This window comes from Leptodactylus fuscus, chromosome 4, assembly GCF_031893055.1.
Source record: "Leptodactylus fuscus isolate aLepFus1 chromosome 4, aLepFus1.hap2, whole genome shotgun sequence".
NCBI lineage: Eukaryota > Metazoa > Chordata > Amphibia > Anura > Leptodactylidae > Leptodactylus > Leptodactylus fuscus.
The window spans coordinates 43,154,137-43,179,660 of record NC_134268.1 but is presented as its reverse complement, the minus strand read 5'-3'; the positions used below and the strand labels follow the sequence as shown (position 1 = coordinate 43,179,660).

Here is a 25,524-nt window from a genome sequence, read left to right as displayed (position 1 = left end):
TTCACTTGAATGGGACTTAGTTGTACCTGTAGCATGTGACTAATAAACGTGATATCATCAGCACAGACTGTGACACATGCAAGCATCGCAGCCTCTTGATATAATTGATCCCCCACATATCTGATACTGACCACTTATCCTAACTACAGGCCATCAATTATCTCGTAACATAACACCTACATGTAAATGAAAAATACACCCAATGACTTATAAGTGGTACACCCCTCAACCTTCTAAAGAGGTTGTACAAACATGTTTGCTTTCTTCCAGAAACAGTGCCACCCCCAGATCATAGGCTGCGTCTGGTATTGCAGCTTAGCTGTATAAAGTGAATGGGGAGGAACTCTTACGCCACCCATCAAATAACACATATCAAAGTTGAAGATGTAGACAATGAAGGGCTAAGCACAGTTGATCGATCTTCTTACGGTACTGAGACCCCTTTCTGAGCATTATTGGGAACGCAGATGAAGCTGAATATGTGAAAACTGGAGAACCCCTGTAAATGGTCACTATCAATATAAAAATTACTTAAGATATGTCAGAACTTTTTTTGTCATACCTAAGCCATGCCTTTTTTTGATTGAATGGGGTCCAGGTTAGACCCCACAAAGGAAAGTGCTTGAAGGGGTTATGTGATCCTTCTCCGCCGCTCGGCTATTGTCTTGGAGTTAGTCAGACAGACTTTTATTATCCTCTACAACCCTCTCCGATCGAGCGATTAGCGATCAGTGGGGTCTCTGCATATGGACCCCATTTTTCCTATCTGCATATTTCTATAGGAATACAGTGGCCCAATAATGTGGTATAATTCTCATCTGTGATATTCGCATACATGGAACTTCTATGGAATGGAATGAAAGCTACGACTAGTAACAAAACATCTGCAGATGAAGCTTTCTTGGTCCTGTCAGTAATAGCCGGAATATTCCTCAGGTTCCATCCAGGTAACTGTGATGGAATAAACAGCCATGTCTGCCGGGCTGAGCTAATCACTATTGCAGCCATGTGCTATTGCACGGGAAGAATCCCCTTTAGCCACATTTCGCCATCTCATCTCTGGCTTGCAGCCAGTGCAGTGTAAAACAGCTGAGCTGGTCTTTACAATGACAGTATCTGGGGAGGGAATAGTGAACTGATCCTGTGACGTCACGGCCAGCCCTCCCTGTGACCTGGTCCCCAGCATAGAGTTCAGCCACTTTATAAGGACACACAGCATCCAGTGCTGGCCTCAGCACCCTCCACATCTCTGTGCTGAGCACCGCAACCTCCAATAACCCATCATGGTGGACCAGTTTGTAGGCACCTGGAAGTTGTGCGACAGCCAGGGCTTCGATGAGTACATGCAATGTCTAGGTAAGTCAGGGTGCTCTAAATTCGCCGCTGGTACTTATATTTGAACACCTGTCATGTGCATCATCTTCATGTACAGACATTCCTCTAATCTGTATGTCCTGGAAAGGATAGAGTTAAAACCCCATAATATTGAGGATTCCACCAGGATTAGCATTGTTTCGCTTTCTGTGGTTTAACTCTATCATGTCCAAAGTGCGCACCTTGTAGAGGACCATGATCAGGTGTACAGGAAACTTTAACCACTTTAGGGCCAGGCCAATTTCCCTGGGTCAGAAACAGACACATTTGTGTTTTCTTTTTTGGCACTTTTAAGGGTTATAACATTTTATCATTTGCATTATTCATATCATTTTTGCATCTTTTTTCAGGGACATATAGAGCTTTATTTTTATTGTGTCTTTATGTTTTTTTGTTAGTAAATGTATACAAAAAGGGAGCAGAAAAGTGACTGTATTTCACATTTTTGAGGGTTTTTTTTTCTTTTTAAATAACACAAAGTGCTACAAAATTTTTTGTAAAGAATCTTCCCTCCCTATTAGTGCTCAGTGAGTGTTGTGTATACAGGGATAATAATAAAGTGTCCCTGCCTTCTCGCTAGAATATCCGGAGGTTGTAACGTTGACTCCCCGCTTCTACAGCTGCACAATCCAGTACAGCTGTTTATGTCTGTAAGGACGTACTAGTACGTCCTTGCAGAGATAGAAGCTGACCGGTCGGAAGTATATAGTCACCTATTACACTCTATGGGAGAGCTTAAAAAATGGATGCCTCAGTATTGCATCTCTAGTTACGTTCAATGATATTATTTGCTTTCGAGAAAAAAAAACAATGAATGTGAATACAGATGAAATACTGATACAATACTGACAAAACACTGAAGCATCTGTATTGTGAATATGAATTACAGGTGCATATCATAACATTAAGTCAATGTGAAACTGGCCTTAGGCTTTGTGCACATTGCGTCTGAGTCACATGCAACGCATACACCAGGTAGAGCTCCAAGTGTATACAGCAAACATATACATAGGGCTCCATTCACCTGATGGAAGCCAAGTGGTTTTTTGAGTCCATCAGGCTGCTATGCCTTGGTATATATTTTTTTAGCTTTATAGAACAGAACTACAGGCTGCGTGGTAGATAGTTACTGTATATACTCGAGTATAAGCCGACCCGAATATAAGCCGAGGCCCCTAATTTTACCACAAAAAACTGGGAAAACTTATTGACTCGAGTATAAGCCGAGGGGGGAAATGCAGCAGCTACTGGAAAATTTCAAAAATTAAAATGGTCGAAGTTTTTGGGTGCTGGGTGCTGGGAGGGGGTGTTTTGGTTGTCTGTCTGCCCCTTCCCTGAGCTTGAGGACTGTTTTTTTCCCCCCACTTGGAATTCAGCCTGGCTGAATATAGGGTATCTGCAGTGCTCCTATTAACCCCTTTCTGACAGAACAGGAGCACTGCAGATCCCCTATATTCAGAAGACCGGGCACTGTCAGACACAGGGATACCTAATGTGTTTGTGTTTCACAGTCATTTTCTACTTTTATGTATTCTAGGGAAAGGAGGGATTTGCAACTTTTATTTATTTCTTTTATTATATTTCTTTTAAAGCTTCCTTTTTCACTATTTTATGGGAGAGTTTATGCATTATTATTGCAACTGGTCATAGACACCCCCCCCCCCCAAAAAAAAAAATAAAATAAAAATAAAATAATAATAATAATTTTTTTTTGCTTGACTCGAGTATAAGCCGAGGGGGGCTTTTTCAGCACAATAACTGTGCTGAAAAATTTGTCTTGTCCTCGAGTATAATATATTCACATGCAGCAGAAATTCCTGCAATTGGAAATCTGCTATGTTCATTTCATTGGGATTATTTTGGTGCCAAACATATGAATTTCTGCAACACATCAGCCTCTCCTCAGCAAGAGCCTACATTCACATGACCGATGGTGAAAATGTCTGTGAAAACTGTAAATTTTTCATGGCAGTTTTTCATTTACGTATATGGAGAGATGTGTTCAAACGGACAAAAATAAGACAAGCTACATTATTTTGATGGTCTATGGAAATGGACCATCAAAAAATTGGCCCGTATTCCCATGCATTGAATTTAATGCAGCGATGTGATGGCCGAAAAAATAAAAAATGACTGTCACATATGCAATACGTGAAAGTAGGGTGAAATGTCTGCTTCTAGGGAACACTAGATAACAGTTACCTGCATAGAGGAGTAAGTTAAGGATATGTCTTACTCAGTAGAATGATTTATATTTCCATACCATCCTGTGGTATTTGATATGTGTTCAATATTTTACTTCCTTTATTATATATTTGAGCAAAAAATTTTATATGCAGACAATGCAAAAAGTGTTAGGCTGGAATCACACAAAATAAAGTCAGAAGTGGACGGTTCTAAAATTCTGTTGACTTATAGTGACCTTCATCAGGTTTGTGTTGTTATTCCAGCAAATTTGAGGGCACAGATAGTGCAGCCGACTATACTAGACATGCTGCATTGATAGATGGTGAGTCCGAGCTGGTGTTGTTTGCGCCAAGGCAAGTGTGCTATCTTGGAGGTGAATTCCACCCCTACCCACCCAAGGAGTCAAAAATGCAACAGAATCCAGTTCCATACTGACCGCTTATCTACTTTACGAATAGCTAGTAAAGGATAAGTGTTATACTATGCAGGAATTGGCAAAATGGACAAGTGAATACTGGAAGAAATCTGTTGGTTGTGTATTTGAAGCATTTCTCATCTATAACATCATGTCATTGACTTTACAGGAGTTGGCTTTGCCACAAGAAAAGCCGGTGCCATGGCAAAGCCAAATGTTGTCATTTCCAGAAATGGCGATGAGATCTCCCTAAAAACAGAGAGCAGCCTGAAAACTACGGAGATGAGATTCAGACTGGGGGAGGAGTTTGACGAAACCACAGCAGATAACAGGAAGACAAGGGTAAGGCTCAGATCTCACCCCTAACCATGGATTTATTAAAGCTGCCTCCTATAGTATTCCACATCGCGCATGGTGCATATGAGTCATGGTGTGAACAGTTACACCCTAGTACAGCAGTTTGGCTCTATACTAGTAATAGTAAACAATCGTGGTTAAGAGTCAATAAGACATGAAAGGATATACAATGTGGCGGTCTCTTGTCTTCCAAGGTTACAGTAATCTGTCACTGATTTGTCATCTTGCCTGTTTGAGACTTGTCAGATTCTTACTCATGTGTATGGCAAAGATACAGGAAGGTGTGCACAAAGAGCTAGGGTTGACAGTGGCAGACTAATAAGAATGGATATAGCAACATATTAAAGTTAAAGCGTATATCCAGTTCTAAAACAACTTTTCATAAATGAATAATACATAGGAATATAAGAAACATTGCAATATATCTTATTAAAAATATGTTTCCTTCTCCAGTTATTCGTCTGCTCTCCTCCTCCTTCTCCTCAGACTGACTCTTTACTTAAAGATCCACATTGAGTCTTGTATTCAGCTCATCTACAGAACTCTATGGAGAGGGGAGGAGGAGGCTGCGTGACTAGTTAATTGGTTTACTGCTTATCTCAAAGATAAAGAACTGTCAGAAAAGCTACCTGTCTCACCGTGTAGCAGGAACAGTAAATTATGTGTGTTTTGCAGCATTTTCCTCCCCCTTTCCCTCTCCATAGATTAATACGTAAAAGTAACTCTGATAAGTGAAGAGGAAAACATAATTCTTTCAAAAGAGATATTGGAAAGTTTCTTTTATTCACATATGCTATTCATTTATGAGAGTTGTTCTATAACTGGACGTACACTTTAAGGCTTATGCACATGATGGAGCCTTGGGGACCAAGTCTTTACTGCACCTCGTGTAACCCTCTGGGTGCTGCTACATGTGCACCCTGTTCAAGTTTCCAGGCGTTCACGGTCCTCTTAGGAACCATTACCTGCAACTACTGTCTCTTCCCCCAGTAGCTACATCCGAGTACCCTATTATAAATGTAACACATACAATGGCATGCTTTTCTCTTATACATTTTTATGGGTGCCATATAATAACTGTAGATATCAGAGCATTTATTAAAGACATAGTGCAGCCCTGTACATGAGACCTCCAACCATATTGTCATAAAATGTTAGGAATATTTTACCCGAATGCTCTGTGATTTCTGCCGCCACCATAGATGTGTCCAAGCTGCACATAGACATATGTAAGACAGACATCTTGTTAGTATGGCGACATCATATGATTTGAAAAGCTGGTCATCTTGTGTCACTTTTATTTGGATATGTTGAGCCGAGAGGAAAGATAAGGAAGGACATATCTGTATTTCCTAAAAAATTGATATGGCTGATTGTGGGTTACCCCAATGTGGTAGACAGATCTGTGGCAGTTTGGGGCAGTAAGATATTGGGATCGCTACAATATTTTGTTTTTGAAAAAAAAAATTACATAGATTTTCTGTCGATCTTTTACAAACACAAAGGTGATGGCAAAAAGTGTGATGCAAAGTGACATTTCATGTAGTGTTCCCACATTTACATAATCCTCCCGAACTCATCAATCATCTAGGTTGTTGCCACAAATATGGTTATTCGCTCACTGAAGCCTTATTTTTAACCCTAGATTTTGCATTTGTTGGGTATCGTCCTGTAGACAATTCTCATGGTGGACCAGTGCTAACGCTTTGTCGTGATCACGGGTTTTCACAATGAGCCGTGACTTTGCATATTGCTTGTTTTACAGACCATTATAACATGTGATGATGGAGTACTAACGCAGGTGCAGAAATGGGACGGCAAGGAGACTACTATCAAAAGGGAACTGAAGAATGGACAGCTGGTGGTGGTAAGCTTATACTATCATCCAGTACCCTGAGCTACACAATATGGTTTACCAAAAATCCACTTCATCTTTATCCAACATGGTTGCTTTGGGCATCATCAGTTTAGATTTACTTATATTATATTATAGGTAGTGATATCTACTGTTTTAGGAGGCAGAATAGGGGTAAATAGAGGTATTGGCACATAACGTCAAGGAGATCAACTCGACTATGTATGTCATATGGCACCAACAATGGCTGGAACCTTTGTTCCTACCATCTCCACCATACCTATGTACACTTGGTTCCCTTGAGCATACAAGTGCCCTCAATGGAGAATAATCCATATCAGTTGGGTTTCTCACCAGTCTTACTTTATTGTAAACCATTATGGAGGAACCTCTGGTGTCTAGACTGTTTTGCACCCTGTACTTCTCTTAGCTCTTCTTACTTCTTTCTTCCAGACGTGCACCATGGGAGACGTGAAGTGTGTCCGCGTGTATGACAAGGTGAAGGCTTAACTTTAGTCCGTGAGACTGAAACTGGAAAACAGCTCAGTTCAATGAGCCTCGCTCATGACACTACCCTGGATATCTATCTATTCCTAAATCAGATGAATGAAGCGATATGTGTAAAATTCTGCATGGAAACAGTAGTGTACCTAATGTGAACCTGCTGTGAAGCCCAAATAAATTCCTCCTACATCCTGTATGATGGCTCCTGTGGCTTATTGTCTGTGTCTGCATGGGTGTTAACAGGGAATGATGGGATATTGCAATGGGCTGTGCCTAGGAGGTTGTTGCATCTATTCTTATGTCCTTTGCAGTATATCAGGATCAGAGGTCCAATGTACTATCTGTAACACTGTCCCCCAACTACCGTGTACCATTATAAGACTGGTGGGTGGAGGCGTAACATGAAGTACTTGGACCCCAATGCAGGATCTGTAATTGAGCTCCCATATACCATGTGATATCTATAATACTGGGGTCCTGGTATCAATTGCAAATTCTGCATTCCTTATAGCCACATCTCTATAGGTGGTTAAGCAGATTTTCACCATTGCAACTATATACCGGTGATGAATGTTCTATAATGCTTAGGTAAATCTTCATATTGTAGATAAAGCAGAATACAATAACTCCGATAACAGTGTGTGAATACAGCAGACATAATACGGCATGGCTCATTATATTTCTGCTTTTCATGGCTGGATCTTTAGAGGATATTTCTTGTTCGCACTATTCACCTGAATTCCCTCTTTGTGAACAGATCCCATTGTCAGAACATATTGCTTCATAAATAATACAGTCACAATACTGCTGGTTTACACAGGTGGGTGTGGAGTCTATACAGATGGCTTTACATGGTGGGATTGTGTTTCGTTCATTATTGACTGTGTGAGGTGGTTGTACAGTCCATCCATAGGTGTAATGTGAGTACGAGAGAGTGCGCCATATCTCATAACCCCAGTACATAAGTCAGTGTTTACCTACCCTATGTAATAGCTGCATATTCACACTATAGGTCCATACTCGGATTTAGTAGCCAAAATGGCTTATTTGGTATTTTTGAAAAATTGTCTGATGACCAAATGCAGCAAGATTTCCCTGCAAAATAACCAAAAACCGGAAAAAAGGAACAAAATACTGAGTTATCTGATTTCTTTCTATCTTGTTCTTAAAGTGATCTTAAAGTGTCCTCCAACTTCACACAAAGCAACAAAAAAGAGAGGGAACTTTTTAATGCGTTGCAATTCAGACTATAAACCGTAAAGGAATAAATTCTGAATAGTTTTGCATTAATATGTCTCCTATGTGTAACTGCTCTGCCTGTGTGTCAGTCTTTACTATATTTCAGGTTTTCTATTTAGGAGCCTTACCCAAAATACTGCCCAATTATAGAGTCTGCCAGAATTTTTCTTACCTAGTATTTGGCAGGGTCCTTCCACACCTGTTCACACATACCTTTGGTTCCCTTGCTACCATCCAGATTGCTGATAAGAAGTCCTGTTTATGTGATATGTAAATTAGCTGACAAGTGCCGCGGGGTGGCAAACAAGTGCGCCTGGGTCTAGATAGCTTGACTCCTATTTGCTATGTCTGTGCTATTAGCATTCACATTATTGAAACCTTATACAGAATCTTACATGTGCGCCATTTCTTCCTTACCTAGTACATGCATGGTGCGCTCCCAGCTGTGGGCAATGGTCGCACAGATGTAATGTGCCCTACCAAAAATGGGGAGTAATGTTATGACGGAATCTTTGCAGCCACAAAGCATGATGGAGATAGTTAATATAGTCTAAAATCCCAAAATATATGACATAAATATGGACTTGAGGACCCACTTATTGAGACAACCACTTATTGGGAGTAGGGGGATCCCTTGGTCCCTCTTTCACCTGGTGACACAATCACTAGTGGCCACATTTAGGAAGAGATTGATGGTAGTGGCCATGCATAAGGTTGGATTGGTACATGTAGGCAGAAAATGACATATTAGAGATTCTAGTGGGCATGCTCTGTGATATGTACAGAGGTCAATGTACAGGGAGGAGGAGCTTATCTGGTCCTGTCTCCTATTGGCCCATCCCTGCGTTATCTAACACCAGCTCTCTAATAAAGCGTTACGCTTCTTTGTAACTCTGCTCTCCAATGTTAATAAGATGACTAGGAAAGTTACTATCTTTATATTAGCACTAAAGTAATAGGATTGCGCTCTATAATATGTAATAAGGTGCGTCCAAGCTAATGCTATGTATATAGAGCTTGTAAGAACCTCTGAACACACCTTAATGCACAAAACAAAGATTAAAATGTGTCAGGATATACAAAGACAATAAAATGCACATGAATACAGGGCGGGTGCAGTTATATACAGTCAAGTATACACAGACAATCCCAAAAGCATCAAACGCACATCTACATATGGCCGGGGATGTGTCTGACCTGCAGGCGTAAGAGCATCAGACCTACAGGTTAATTCACAATCTTCATTTCCATCCTATAATAATCTGTCTGGTTAAATAGACTAATAAAAACATCAAAAACATAATTTATTATACACAGATAAGAACGGGTGTAACCTCTAAGGAATGTAACGTCCCACGTTGCAGAAATGCAGCCTTTTTTCTTGCAGATTTTGCTATGGTTCTTGAGCCAAACCCAGGAACGGATTGAGCAGAAGGTAGAAGTATAAGAGCTTCCTATATATTTCATATTCCTTTTGTAGCCATTATTGGCTGTGGGTAAAAAAACGCATTAAAATCTTAAACAAAAAAAATCAGCGTTTTCATAATGTTGGGCCTCAGCTTCAAATTCCTGAAGCAGAAATTTTCTGCTTGACAAATTCAGCATCAAAATGTGAATTGTGAACACCCCCCTTACTAAGGTTCAATCAGTCAGCCATGTTTGGTCAAAGAAACCCAGTTCATGTGGCGGATTCATTTCCCAGTGTTGGATCAGCTGAAATGAATTCTCATCATCACAGTGGTGTATGATTCTGCGTGTTCCTGAACTACTGTCTACTGTAGACTATGGGTCTACTGTCATGTACCGAAGGGGTTTAAAAACATGGCTGATTTCTTTTTCTCAGAAGTGACATCCCATCTATTGGTCACATGCTATAGGTCCATCCAGACCTCTGCAGCCCAAGCAGAGGGAAGTCGGTGACGTCACTGAGAGTTGGCTACAGGGGAGAAGAGGAATGAGAGTTCTGGCCTCCGTTGCTGCCCTCCAGACAAGTAACTGTGGCTGTGGGAAACCATGGTATATATTAGTAATAAAGCCTTGTATAGAGAATGCACCGACAAGTTTCTGCTAATAGCCCCATTATGGCTGCAGCTTGTTCTGCATTTCTCCCTGAGGCAGGAGCATGTATAATACAGAGCAGTCTGATCTATTATTACTACTACTGTTTTTTTTACATGTAACTCTGCCAGGAAGATCCGTAAAATAGCTAAGAAGTGACAGGCCCGCTTTAATCAGAGGGCCAATGGTGCACTTAAATTGGGCCCTAGGGTAGCAGGGTCCCCCTTTGGACAGTGGGACGGTCCCGCATTTGCTGTCCCTTCATCCATCAGCATCCAGAGGACTGAAGACAGTCTGTTTCACCACCCGGCCACTGTCTTTGCTCCTGGTTTCCTGGGAGCAGGAGATGCGATGTAGTTCCGTCACTTACATCACGCCTGTTGTGCCTTGAAGACTCCGGGACCAGAGAGAGGAGGAAACAGGGGAACAGGGAAAGGTGAGTTTTAAAGGGGCTCTATCATTTGGGATATGCATTTTAAACTAAGGACTTGTCGGAATAGAGGCATCGGCCCAGGAGGTGGCATACAAGTCAGGACGGAGCTGTGCTCGGAGCACAGAGGGAACGACCCCTGTGCTCTCTGAGTCTCATTTGCATAGATGAGACTCAGAGAGCAATAAAACAATTTGTTTAAAAAACGGCGTCGTTGAGGACTGAACCAAAGGTAGGAGTAGAATAGCCTTTCTAAGGGCTATTCCAGGATGTCCTTAGTTTAAAATGCACATACCCAATGATAGAAACCCTTTAAGGTTTAATTTTTCATTTATATATACAGTGGGGAACATGAAACTGTGGGGGCAATCTGAGGGGGATATGAAACTGGGGGCAACCGGGGGTGGGGACATGATACTGTTGGGCAAGCTGTGGGTACATGATAGTGGGACATGAGGGGGACATGATAGTGTTGGGGGACATGATACGTTGGGAGGACATGACAGTGTAGCGGCAACCTGAGGCAGACATGACAGTGTGGGGGCAACTTGGAGGGGCACCTGATACTGTGGGGGCAACTTGGGGGGTGGGGGACATGAATCTGTGAGGGCAACCTGGAAGGGATCATTATGAGGGGCATTATATTGTATGGGGCCACTAAGGGGCATTATACTATTTGGGGCCATTGAGGGGGCATTATAATTTGTTTAGGTCAGGTATTTCCAAGTTGGGGTGATGAGGGGGCACTTATGAAGCCTTTGCACAGGGCCCACCAATGTGTTAAAACAGCCCTGCAAAGTGACCATAATCTAGGAGCAGGGGTGTAACTACCGTGGTAGCAGCAGTAGCAGCTGCCACAGGGCCCGGGCCATTAGGGGGCCCGGTGACAGCCGCTACCGCTGCGTTTTTTTTTTATTTTTAAGTCCGTTACGGGCCCTATTCACTTGCCGATCCTGGCTGGGCCGGGATCGGCAAGTGACACCGCGGGGCCCACAGAGGCTATCATTATACTCGGGGGTCTTTGCAGACCCCCGAGTATAATGATCGGCGGACCGGAGAGGTAAGGTAACATAAAAAACAGTGTTACTTACCTCTCCACGATCCTGCCAGGCCTCCGTCATTCGTGTCTGACGTCACATGACCCAGGCCAGCTTCCCGGGTCATGTGACATCTGACGTCATTAAAGCTGGACAAGAGCGGCGGCCGACAGGAACAGGTAAGCAACTATCTCTGTTCTTTTAATGGTTTTAATCCCCCGGGTCTCCGATTATTATACTCTGGGGTCTTTTCAGATATAATAAATATATATAATAAATGTTTATAGGTGTCCACAGTGGGACATATGGGGACACTATTGGGGATAATACTGTGTGCAGGGGACACTATAGGGGTTAATACTGTGTGTAGGGGACACTATAGGGGTTAATACTGTGTGTAGGGGACACTATAGGGGTTAATACTGTGTGTGCATTGGACACTATAGGGGTTAATAATACTGTGTGCATTGGACACTATAGGGGTTAATAGTGTGTGTGCAGGGGACACTATAGGGGTTAATACTGTGTGTGCAGGGGACACTATTGGGGTTAATACTGTGTGTGTGCAGGGGACACTATAGGGGATAATACTGTGTGTGCAGGGGACACTATAGGGGATAATACTGTGTGTGCAGGGGACACTATAGGGGATAATACTGTGTGTGCAGGGGACACTATAGGGGTTAATACTGTGTGTGCAGGGGACACTATAGGGGTTAATACTGTGTGTGCAGGGGACACTATAGGGGTTAATACTGTGTGTGCATTGGACACTATAGGGGTTAATAATACTGTGTGTGCATTGGACACTATAGGGGTTAATAATACTGTGTGTGCAGGGGACACTATAGGGGATAATACTGTGTGTGCAGGGGACACTATAGGGGATAATACTGTGTGTGCAGGGGACACTATAGGGGATAATACTGTGTGTGCAGGGGACTCTATAGGGGATAATACTGTGTGTGCATTGGACACTATAGGGGTTAATAATACTGTGTGTGCATTGGACACTATAGGGGTTAATAATACTGTGTGTGCAGGGGACACTATAGGGGATAATACTGTGTGTGCAGGGGACACTATAGGGGATAATACTGTGTGTGCAGGGGACTCTATAGGGGATAATACTGTGTGTGCAGGGGACACTATAGGGCAGTGATGGCGAACCTATGGCACGCGTGCCAGAGAGGGCACGCAGAGCCCTCCATGCTGGCACGCGTGCGGTCGCCCGGATCGCTCACCAACAGGGAATCCGGTACAGGATTCCCCGTTGATGAGCGATCACTGCCTTCAGTTGTATGTGCAAATGCACATACAGCTGAAAGCTGTCAGGGTAGGCCGCGGATCGCGCGACCGCGGCCTACACTGGCTGCAGAGTTTGACCTCTGCCCCGACGCGGGCGCGATGACGTCATCAGCGCCGCCAGTGACAAGAAGGTGGATGCCGGCGGCTCTTCAGGGGTGAGTATGAGAGTGGCTCACTGTGTATATGATGTTGGGGGGAGCGCTTATAATACTTGGTGGGGTGTATGATACTGGGGGGGCTTATAATACTGGGTGGGGTGTATAATACTGGGGGGAGTGTATAATACTGAGGGGGCTTATAATACTGGGGGGAGTGTATAATACTGGGGGGGCTTATAATACTGGGTGGGGTGTATAATACTGGGGGGAGTGTATAATACTGGGGGGAGTGTATAATACTGAGGGGGCTTATAATACTGGGGGGAGTGTATAGTACTGGGGGGGCTTATAATACTGGGGTGGCTTATAATACTGGGGGGTGTACTAAAGAGCATATAATACTGGGGGGGGGCCTATTTATAAGCACACAATACTGTGTGTGGATGCCACTGTGGAGCATATAATCCTGTGTGGGGGGGGGGGACACCTACTGCGGAGCATATAACACTGGGGGGCTACTGTGGTACTGTGGAGAATATAATATTGTGTGGTGGGCCCACTGCAGAGCATATAATACTGTCTGGGGTCCCCTCACTATTTATATCACACAGTATCTGTTTTATAGCAGACGTGATATTAGTACAGGATGTAAGAATATTACACGGTAACTATAAAACAGATCCTGTGCGATGTAAATAGTGAAAATTAATTGTTCAAAGTACCAAATGCCGAGACCTTTACATTTCAGTACAACGCTGTTTGTATTATTGAAAGCTCTGTAAAGCCCCACATGACTGTAATTTTTGGTCAGTAACTGTCCGCAATTGTGGATCCGCATAGTATTAAGTCTATATTGTCGTGTTGGCACTCCGCGAAAATTTTGTGGGTTTTGGGTTGCAGTTTGGGCACTCAGTCTCTAAAAGGTTCGCCATCACTGCTATAGGGGTTAATACTGTGTGCATTGGACACTATAGGGGTTAATACTGTGTGTGCAGGGGACACTATAGGGGTTAATACTGTGTGTGCAGGGGACACTATAGGGGTTAATACTGTGTGTGCAGGGGACACTATAGGGGTTAATACTGTGTGCATTGGACACTATAGGGGTTAATACTGTGTGTGCAGGGGACACTATAGGGGATAATACTGTGTGTGCAGGGGACACTATAGGGGTTAATACTGTGTGTGCAGGGGACACTATAGGGGTTAATACTGTGTGCATTGGACACTATAGGGGTTAATACTGTGTGTGCAGGGGACACTATTGGGGATAATACTGTGTGCAGAGGCCACTAATGGACATAATACTGTGTGCAGGGCTTACTAAGGGACATAATAGAGTGCGGAGGAGGGGGTCAGTCGAGGTCTTCGGCATCAGTTTGGGGAGGGGGGGCCCCATTACAAAAGTTCGCCACGGGGCCCCGCCATTCCTAGTTACGCCACTGTCTAGGAGATGCAGGGGCACTGGACTCCAAACTAGTGTCTCTGGATCACCTGTATAATTCTTCATATATACAGTATAGCTATATTACAGCTCTGAATATGAAACTATTCGATCGCACCTATAGAAGCCGATGGGGTCACCCTGTACCTCTGTAGCTATATGGGATAGTTTCTCTGTGCTGTGTTTTACCACTGCAGGTATATGTAGAATACGAGAATGTCGCCATTTTAAAATTGTAACAAAAAGTGGAAAGTATAAATAGTAAATTTCTTTCCTGTTTATACCGACCCGACAATACTATGAAGTGTAAGGGGAACATTGCGGCACTTACATGTCACAGATGCTCATTGTCCTTAATTTATACATCAGGAAAAGTCTACTTGAGTCTAGTAGGAAAACTACCAGATGTCACAGATCTCATTTCCCACAATGAATGTTCCAAGCCCCGTGACATTGTAAGGGAAGCTTTTCCTTTCCTGCTAGATTTTAGAAGAAAAAGTATATTGTTGTGCAGTCTTAAGACGGAACCCCATTCTTATTCCGCAGCATTTTTGTGCACCTAAAACTCGGCAATTGGCATCCTTTAGCATTATCCTAAAAAAGGCGAATAACCTCTATCTGTTAGATGCCATTCTCTTATATTAGGGAGGGAAAAAAATTCCTTACTGACACCCAACATTGTAATCTTGTGAAGCCTTGGCAGCAGCTGCCTGGTACTAGTAGCTGAAATTATAGATATCTCATAAAAACAACTCCTTTCCATATCTTCAAGTTTACTCTTCGCCATTACCCAGAAATCCCTATGTCTACACAGAGCTTGCTATGGGGTTTGGAAGGCGAGGAGTCAAAAACAAAAAAATCAAAAAATGCCTCCTGCGGTCAAGGGTTAAAAGTGCAATGAAATCAAATATATCAAAATATTTCTGAAACCCCACCGAAATATTATTTTCTATAAAATGGAGTTTTCAATAGAAGACTTCCTGAGCGTTCATGCTTATTATTAGCCATATCATGTTCTAGGTGGGATATCTCCGAAAACACCTATAAACATCCTGTGTAAAATATTTGGCCATAGTTGGTATTTACACTGCGCTCAGATGGTAGATAGAGAACACTGCGAATATGTTTTTAATGTATCCCATGAGCATATCATGTTCCACAGAACCGGACAGGAGCAACTCCTGTTGATAAAGTCACTGCAGATCCCGGCCAAGTTGAGTGATACATGCCAAACAATACAAGTCTGATATCTGGGGCAGGAGAGCCTTCTAGCTACACATGGCTGGGAAGAAAGTCACCATAGGACATAGCTCGCTGGGTGGGAACTGGATGGGTTTGAAGCTTGAACTTTAGTAACCTTCAGCTGCATCGTACTGACATCCAGCGAGATAAAAACAAGATGCCTTCCCTAGTTCATGAATTTATAGATTTATACGTGATGAAGCCGGTCTGGATTTCAGACAACACCCAAACTCACATGCTTTTAGTAATATACGCTGGAAAATAGAATCCACAACCATTTGTTGCATATTAACATATACAGGAGGGAACTGTATCTGTTAACATCAGGCAACAGCTAAAAATGTTGGTTTGTCTGGAACTTGTCTAAAAAAAGTCACTTTAAAGCCAAGTGCAGCGTTTTAGGCTTCATGCACATGACGGAGTGAGCTGCTGAGTTTGCAGCAGAATGCACTTGTATTATCTGAGTGCACTCACCTGTATGGGGGCTTCTGATCCAATCGGTTCCGATGACATGGATGATTATAGGTCAGAACAGAATGGATCGGAAGTCCAAAAACACAGCGTTTTGTCTGCAGCCACCTAAAACCCTGCATCTCCCCTATATCTTATAGTGACTTAAACATTCATTTTTCATGACCACCTTGCACTCCAGGGGAACCTGTTTTCACAGATCCCCCATACCTTAGAGTAAAAATGAGACATGTCCTATATTTTAGAATGAAAAGAAGTAGGACAAGGCACCAAGCCGATCCTAGTGTAGTATATTGAGACAAAATGGCAGACCAGTAGGTAAGCAAAAATGGCTGCTCACCTGGTGAGGTTGTGTGGAGCACAACAACCAAAAGAGTGCAATAAGCAAAGTGGAAGATTACAGGGAAGCAGCTGAAGGACACATCACGGAGACGTCAGGGCAACATCAAACATGGACCAGCCTCCTCAGATGAACGGGCAAAGAACAGCGCTCACCCAAATGGATAAAACAAATACTTTATTTGGCACAACGCGTTTCGGGCTACTTAAGCCCAGTGGCGTAACTAGGAATGACGGGGCCCCGTGGCGAACTTTTGACTTGGGCCCCCCCAACTGACACTGAAGACCTCGATCGACCCCCCTCCTCCGCACTCTATTATGTCCCTCAGTGGCCCCTGCACACAGTATTATGTCCATTAGTGGCCCCTGCACACAGTATTATGTCCCACTGTGGACACCCATAAACACCCCAGAGTATAATAATCGGAGATCCGGGGGAATAAAAACATTAAAAAAAAACAGTTGCTTACCTGTCCCCCGGCTCCTACGCTGTCGGACGCCACCCTCGTCCTTCTTTAATGACGTCGGACGTCACATGACCCAGGAAGCAGGCCAGGTTCATGTGACGTCAGAGACGTCAGACAAGTATGAAGGAGGCCTGGCAGGATCGTGGAGAGGTAAGTAACAGTGTTTTTTACGTTCCCTTACCTCTCCTGGTCTGCCAATCATTATACTCGGGGGTCTGCAAAGACCTCCGAGTATAATAATAGTATTTGTGGGGCCCGCGGTGTCACTTACCGATCCCGGCCCAGCCAGGATCGACAAGTAAATAGGGCCCATAACGGCCTATTAAAAAAATCAAACAAACAAAAAACGCAGTGGTAGCAGCTGTCACCGGGCCCCTAATGGCCCAGGCCCTGTGGCACCCACCTCCGCTGCCTCTATGGTAGTTACGCCCCTGTTTAAGCCCTTTCCCAAGTGCAAGAGTTAACCTTCCCTCAGTGGGTTAAAGACATGACATGTCATGTCCTATATTTTGACAGTCCATTACAACAGACCTTCAAAATAACAGTGATGAGAATAGCCCCCATTCACTTAAATTGAATTTATTGCTGCACTGCGATATCTATTAAAATATAGAAGACAGCTTAAAGGGGACCTTTCATGTCCTCGCAGATCAGTGGTGTTGTATACTGCTAGAAAACTTGCTGGTGATACAGGAGATATCGGTATTACTACTAGACGATAAGGAACGCCTCCTTTGACAGTACACAGCTATGGAGGAGTACTGTCAGGGGACGTTCCTCACAGCCCAGTGATGGCGCCAGGATGTAAGGTCTACCCTTCTGACAGTGAAGGGATATCGGTGGCAAAACTAACTATATCTCTGGAACTTGGCGGTATACCAGCTGAATTCAGTGCACTGTCAGCTTTCCGGAGGTATATAAATACCACTGACCTGCGAGGACTAGAGAGGTCCTCTTTAATAGGAGACAGCACATGGTTTTCAGCCTTGACAACACCACCATGTCTGGATGTACCCTAAAGAGTTGTCCTGAGAGGGATAACCATCTCTGGTGCCTGTATGGCAACTCCTTATCCCAGGTTCACACTATGGTCGCCTCTCTGTTGTTCTGGTTCATCTGAAGACTAGAACAATGAAGCACAAAAATAGCACATGGGATCTGATGGACCTCATTGAATATATTGGGGGTCTGTTGGGTGTCAGTCGTTTTAAAACTAAAACTTGTGGAGGAAAGAGTTCTTTGTGCGGGACTCTTTCCTCTGCCGATTTCCAGGTGGAAATTGCGATGGAGCCTTTGAATATGTGAACATATCCTTAGGTGCATTAGATCCGTAGTGTGTATATGTAGCCATCATGTCTTATTCCATAGTTACATTTTGTGAAAGAAATAGTTTGATCAGTAAGAGAACAATGTCGAGGCCCTGGGCACAATGACAGGTCCACAATAAATAAAGCACCTTGTACGAACTTGTCATGTTCGCTCTTTGTTTCACGCATCCGTCCTTCATGTAATGAAATCGCCTGGCTAAGGGCCAGCTCATTCCAGATGGAAAGTAAGTGTTCCAGTAACATCATTACAGTGTCCAAAATAACCACTGGATAATGGACTATTCCCTGGGGTGCAATTCATCTCCAAACATTTACACAACCTACTGAGTTTGGCCGGGACTAAACAAGGCTTTCAGAGTCAAACAATGGACACACAATACAAAATGTATTCAGTATGCAGCTAAATGAGTTTTCCAGCTCAGATACGAAATTTTGGATCTATGTGATATGGTTTTACATAGATGCCATTTATTTATATTTATAACATGGGCTATTGTGCTTGCACAGTAAGGGTGATAAAAATATACCAGTACTTTGATGAAACAGAGCCGGCAATGCGTGCAGCAATATCAAGATGTTCAGGATAATATTGAAAACCTGAGAGAGAATAGTCACCGCCATAACCTTTTCCAATGATCCACCTTACTGAATCTAGCCAGTGAAGGTAAGACTAAACTAAGAGCAATAAGTATATCCTATGCAGCCCTGCACCATGTGTAACACCACTCATATATTTAAGTCCTGTCATACAGTATAAACACAATATTCTTATGTAAGGAGCCGTATAAAAGCAAATATAGCAACACTTGGACTGCATTCCCCATAATCTACACCATACAGATAGACCATACATGGTGCACTTACTTAAAGGGAACCTATCACATGGAAAATGCAGAGTAATCTGCAAACAGCATAGCATAGGGCAGAAGGAGCTGAGAAGATCGATATATACATTTGTGGGAAAAGATTCAGTATAACTTACTATATTCATTGAAATCTCTCCTCTAAATCGAGGAGGCGGTCTTATCAGTGGAGTCCTAGAGGGGAGGCGGTCACTCATTGATAACTCCGCCTCCTAGACTTCTCAATGTAGAAAGAGGAGAGATTTCAATAGGCACGTGCAAAGTTATACAGAATCTTTTCCCACAAAACTATATATTAATCTGCTCAGCTCCTCCTGCTCTATAATATGCAGATGGCAGATTATACTGCATTTTCCATATGATGGGTTCCCTTTAAAGGGGAAATTTCATTTTAGACACTTTAAAACTGTAAAAGACGTCTCCAGTAGCATGTACGATTGTGTGGTGTTCTCTTTATCACAGTTGCTATATCTGGTCTCAACCTAAGTAGTTGTTCTGAGCAGAATCTGCACCTATTTCTAGAGCTGCACATTGTCTATAATATGGGATATTCAATATAGTTTTTGGTTTCTAGAGGCCCCCATATAAATTTCAGAAAAGTCTCCGAATCTGCTCATTTCAGGATTACTTATGTATATGGGGGTCTCCCAACTCTACATGACAGATTATGTTAGTTGAAAGAAGGATCGGGCATGTTGAATCTCAACCTGCATGTTCTTGGGGGAGGTAAGTCACTGGCATAGGTGTCTTCTGGTGAATTTCTCCCCTCTCCCAATTCAAGGCACAAGGAGCATGGTCGAGCTGAGTGTAAATGTAGGAGTAGGTCGAGAGGCACAGAAATTTGTCAAATGCTATTGAATGTGTGGGAACCTTCAGTAAAGAATGCACAAAATTTCTGAACTAAACGAACAGCGGTTCCCATGTCACTGGCCTCCTCTTTTCTGGTGATCAGTTGGGTCCTCGCTACGCACGCCGCGGCAAATTTAGCCCTGCCCACTTTTGTGTTGACTCCGCCCACTCATTAATTTTTCATGTGCCCGTACACAGTATAATCCTCCTACAGTCACTCGTAAATTATTATATGTCCCCCCTCTATCTCTCCCCCAGTTTCATATACACCCTTCATCTGCCCCCCAGTTTCATGTCCCCCTTCCATCTCTGCCCCCAAATTCATGTCCCCCCATCTCTGCCCCCAGATTCATGTCCCCCCATCTCTGCCCCCAGATTCATGTCCCCCATCTCTGCCCCAGAATCATGTCCCTCCATCTCTGCCCCCAGATTCATGTCCTCTCCATCTCTGCCCCCAGATTCATGTCCCCCCATCTCTGCCCCCAGATTCATGTCCCTCCATCTCTGCCCCCAGAATCATGTCCCTCCATCTCTGCCCCCAGATTCATGTCCCCCATCTCTGCCCCCAGATTCATGTCCCCCCATCTCTGCCCCCAGATTCATGTCCCCCATCTCTGCCCCCAGATTCATGTCCTCCCATCTCTGCCCCCAGATTCATGTCCCCCATCTCTGCCCCCAGATTCATGTCCTCCCATCTCTGCCCCCAGATTCATGTCCCCCATCTCTGCCCCCAGATTCATGTCCCTCCATCTCTGCCACCAGATTCATGTCCCCTCCATCTCTGCCCCCAGATTCATGTCCCTCCATCTCTGCCCCCAGATTCATGTCCCCCATCTCTGCCCCCAGATTCATGTCCTCCCATCTCTGCCCCCAGATTCATGTCCCCCCATCTCTGCCCCCAAATTCATGTCCCTCCATCTCTGCCCCAGAATCATGTCCCTCCATCTCTGCCCCCAGATTCATGTCCTCTCCATCTCTGCCCCCAGATTCATGTCCCCCCATCTCTGCCCCCAGATTCATGTCCCCTCCATCTCTGCCCCCAGAATCATGTCCCTCCATCTCTGCCCCCAGATTCATGTCCCCCATCTCTGCCCCCAGATTCATGTCCTCCCATCTCTGCCCCCAGATTCATGTCCCCCATCTCTGCCCCCAGATTCATGTCCTCCCATCTCTGCCCCCAGATTCATGTCCCCCATCTCTGCCCCCAGATTCATGTCCTCCCATCTCTGCCCCCAGATTCATGTCCCCCATCTCTGCCCCCAGATTCATGTCCCTCCATCTCTGCCACCAGATTCATGTCCCTCCATCTCTGCCCCCAGATTCATGTCCCCCATCTCTGCCCCCAGATTCATGTCCCTCCATCTTTGCCACCAGATTCATGTCCCCTCCATCTCTGCCCCCAGATTCATGTCCCCCCATCTCTGCCCCCAGATTCATGTCCCCCATCTCTGCCCCCAGATTCATGTCCCCTCCATCTCTGCCACCAGATTCATGTCCCTCCATCTTTGCCCCCAGATTCATGTCCTCCCATCTCTGCCCCCAGATTCATGTCCCCCCATCTCTGCCCCCAGATTCATGTCCCCCCATCTCTGCCCCCAGATGGGGGGACATCGTGTCTACAAGCCAGGAGCCGGCGGCAGCGGCGAGGCGAGGAGCTGACACAGTTCAGCTCCTCGCTTCAGCCGCATATGTGTCAGCGAGAGAGGCGCGCAGCAGCGAAGCGAGGAGCTGACCTGTGTCAGCTCCTTGCTTCAGCCGCATATGTGTTCAACTCAGATCTGCGTCCTCGCAGATCTGAGTTGAAATCGGGACATACCTCCCTCCAACCGGGACTCCGGGAGAACATAGGTCAGCTCCTCGCTTCAGCCGCATGTGTCAGCGAGAGAGAGACGCAGCGGCGAAGCGAGCACGCGAGCAGCTTCAGCCGCATGTGTCAGGAAGAGAGGCGGGAAGCGGCGAAGCGAGGAGATGACCTGTGTCAGCTCCTTGCTTCAGCCGCATATGTGTTCAACTCAGATCTGCGTCCTCTGGACGCAGATCTGAGTTGAAATCGGGACATACCTCCCTCCAACCGGGACCGCGGGACATGTCACCCAAATCGTGACTGTCCCGCGGAAATCGGGACGGTTGGGAGGTATGGCTTATAGACCCCACAATGACATCCTCAGACATGGCTGAACTGATATCTGAGCAACACACTATCACTTTGAGTGTTCTCTTATAGAAAGCATATATCCAAGGCATTGTTTCCCCTCAACCCTGAAATGATTCTTGCTTGAATTCTCAGAGATACAGGCGGCCCTTTGAGACTCTATTACCTCTGGGACAAGTATTCCTTATTCTGCTGAGCCACATGTCAGTCACATGAATTGCCTTAGATATAAGTGAACCCTTGTTTGTGTGAGAAAAATCTAATCTTGACACATGATGTAATACACACTTTAACTTCAGTATCTTCAGACCCACAAAATACAAAGTGTTAAAGGGATCCTATCTTTTAAACACATTTTTTTTCTCCCTAGTATGTCGGAATAGCCTTAAGAAAGGCTTGTATTGTATTGTATTGTAAGCGGCCATTTTTCTTGTGGCCATGGGCATGCGCAGTCAGCTTGCCATAGGCCTGAGACCTAGAAGTAAGAAGACGCCGCCGGAAGAAGATGCAGTAAAGACCTCGTCGTAGAAGAAGATGAGAGGTGGCGCTGGAGAGCTCTCTGGCAGCATTGGGGCCTCCCCCAGGGCTGTTTGAGCACTGGGGCTCACCCTCAGTGCTGCGAGAGAGCTCATTTGCATACCGAGAAAAACCGGGATTGTAGGCGAATGGCGGCACGCAGAAGAAAAGTAAAGGTAGGAGACAAATAGCCTTTCTTAAGGCTATTCTGACATGTTTCCCCTGCTATCTCTTGTGTCAACCCCTCTACCTCATAGATTGTAAGCTCTTGCGAGCAGGGCCCTCAGTCCCATTGTGTGAAATGATGTTCTTTGTTATGTATCTGTCTGTATTTGAACCCTACAAATTGTACAGAGCTGCGGAATATGTTGGCGCTATATAAATAAAATGTATTATTATTATTATTATTATATTATTATAGGATCCCTTTAAATCCATTGCAAACATTGCTGAGATTGTACAAAGGTTGACTTATTATGAGAAGCTACATAATAATAATATATAATAATACACTGCTGTAACATATATCTGATGCTCTATAGGAGCTCTACCATATGTATTTTATGTCTTCCGTTTATAAATGTTTATAATTCTTTTATTTGGAAATTTTTCATAAAAAGTTTTTATCTAAATTCTTATGCACTTGACAGTGCCACAGACTAAGAAGCTGAAGAGATATTTCTCCTATAATATAACTCAAAGAGCAGGAAATGTTGTTGATGCTGAAGAGAGCCAGATAGAGCGAGGATGCTCAGGAGAAGTGAGGTAAGGTGAGTATAAGTGTTGTGTCTTTTTAATCACTTCCCCTGGGTCCCCACTTAATATACTCTGGGGTCTGAGCATATTATACTGTGTAGGAGCCACCGTGGAACATATTATACTGTGTGGGGGCCACTGTGGAGCATAATATACTGTATGAGAGCCACTATGGAGCATATTATACTGTGTAGGGGCCACTGTAGGGCATATAATACTGTGTGAGGGCAACTGTAGAGCATACAATACTGTGTCATGGCCACTGTTGAGTATATTATACTGTGTGAGGAGTGCTGTGGAGCTTAATATACTGTGTGGGGGCAACTGTGGAGCATATTATACTGTGTGGGGCCCGTCACAATTCACATCACACACCATCTTTTTTATAGTAGTCGTGCAGTAATATCATTGCATGGTGATTATAAAACAGATCCTGTGCAATGTAAATAGTGAAGGAGTCACAGAACTCACAAAAGCTTCACAGTACCTTCAATCAGTTGATCAGCAGGGGTCCAGTTTGGACTCTGACTGATGTCTTACATCTCTTAGACTGTACAGATCAGCTGTTTCCCATAGCATGCAGCTCACAGTATTGTTTACATGCCAGGCACTACGCTGCTCACTTACTGTATTCTTGATAAGTTGTTGTGGGTACAAGTATCTGAGATACTGCTGCAACCCCCCGTAACCATCACTACCAAGATACACTGTAGGAAGGTGGAAGGGGCCCCTGGACAAAAGTTTGTAACGGGGCCCACAATGCTTTAGCTATGTTACTGCACAAGGGTTAGTTGTTTGTATGGGTATGAATGATTGCTGCTCAGGCTAGTGTTCCTCTGTGGCCCTAACATCAGGTGGTACACTTTATTGATCCCCACTTGCGAGCTATTGTAAAGTAAACTGGTGTTCTAGGCACAACCTCCTGGAGAATCTACTGGTTTGACCTCTACTGGTGGGAAATCCTATTCCTTTAACTTCTCTCAGTCATCTAAGGAAGCATGTGGATCCAGACATGTCTCCCTGTGGCCCTAGTGTACAAGTCTTTTTGGTTACAGGACAAATCATCACCCTTTGGTAACATTACCTTAGATTTATGGTGCTATGGTGGGACTACTGTACCGAACACATGATTACAGTACAGGGCAGTTGGACTCTTAGCATCGTAGGGATTCCTAGCATTGTAGATGACCATGGTGAGGATGACAGACCCATTTTCAGCCATCTTGCAACCTTCTTAATGCTGTTCATACAATAAGATTGCAATAAATCTAATGAATATTTACAAAGGCACTAAAATATAGTAAGTAACTGAAGAGTAGATGTTTTTAAGAGACCTCTAGAAAATCACATATGTGTTTTGGATTATTTTTAGCCATAAACGTACAAATATAATCTTATTTTCCACAACGTTGCTGAATTCTGCTGAATTCAATACAGATGAGACCATAGGGACATATTCTGGGAAGCCGGCCATTGTTCAATACTGTATGTAGTGGAACTAAACTCAGGCGGTGGGATTATAATCTCAAGAATGTGCAAGAATCACTGTGGTTTGGAGGGCCAAGATGCTAGAAAGTAGTTTTTTTCTTATGCGATGGTGCTATATGAGTTACTGCTTTTGTAACATTTTTCTTGCCATGTCTCACGTGCAGGCTTTGTGTTGTTCCTATGGCCAGATCTCTCATGGTCAGTGGTGGATTTAATAACCAGACCTGTAATGGTTAATGGCGTGATCCCTGGTGATATAGTGAAGCAGAAAGGAGACAGGATATGTAACAGCTGTACATAAGACGTCATGCTTTACCATAAGATTTATGGCCTAACATTTGGGACAATGTTATTAATGGAAATATATTATAGGAATGTATTCCTTAGAACCAACAGTAACTCCCTTATCAATTGCAATGGCCTGCTCAGATAACTGGCCAAGTAATCCATTAAAGGGCTTTAGGTTTCCATGTAAAATTGCGTTTAGTGCAATAAGCCCCAAACCTATAATACACAGTCTACCAATAAGTATTTGGACACCTGTGGTAGAATAGAAAAACAACATTTATTCCTATCCAATAGTTGGTAGACCCCAGCAGATGCTTCCTTACGGATGGTATTGAGTGACACAATACTCCCGGATGCCTGGTGACACTCCTGGTGTATGTGAGCCATCGGTTGGGTGCGGTTTCTTTGGCCAGCACTCGTCGGTCTCTATCTCCCAGTTTCGGGGTCTGCCGACTCGGG

General features: G+C 44.0%; 1 protein-coding gene across 1 annotated transcript; it reads left to right on the top strand.

Annotated features, from left to right (window-relative positions):
• The first annotated feature begins 1,198 nt into the window (after positions 1-1,198).
• Positions 1,199-6,885, top strand: LOC142200198 (myelin P2 protein-like). Its single transcript, XM_075270372.1, has 4 exons — positions 1,199-1,356; positions 4,146-4,318; positions 6,099-6,200; positions 6,642-6,885. The coding sequence occupies exons 1-4, from the start codon at positions 1,284-1,286 to the stop codon at positions 6,696-6,698; spliced, it is 405 nt and encodes a 134-aa protein (XP_075126473.1). The 5' UTR covers positions 1,199-1,283; the 3' UTR covers positions 6,699-6,885.
• The last annotated feature ends 18,639 nt before the right edge of the window (positions 6,886-25,524 follow it).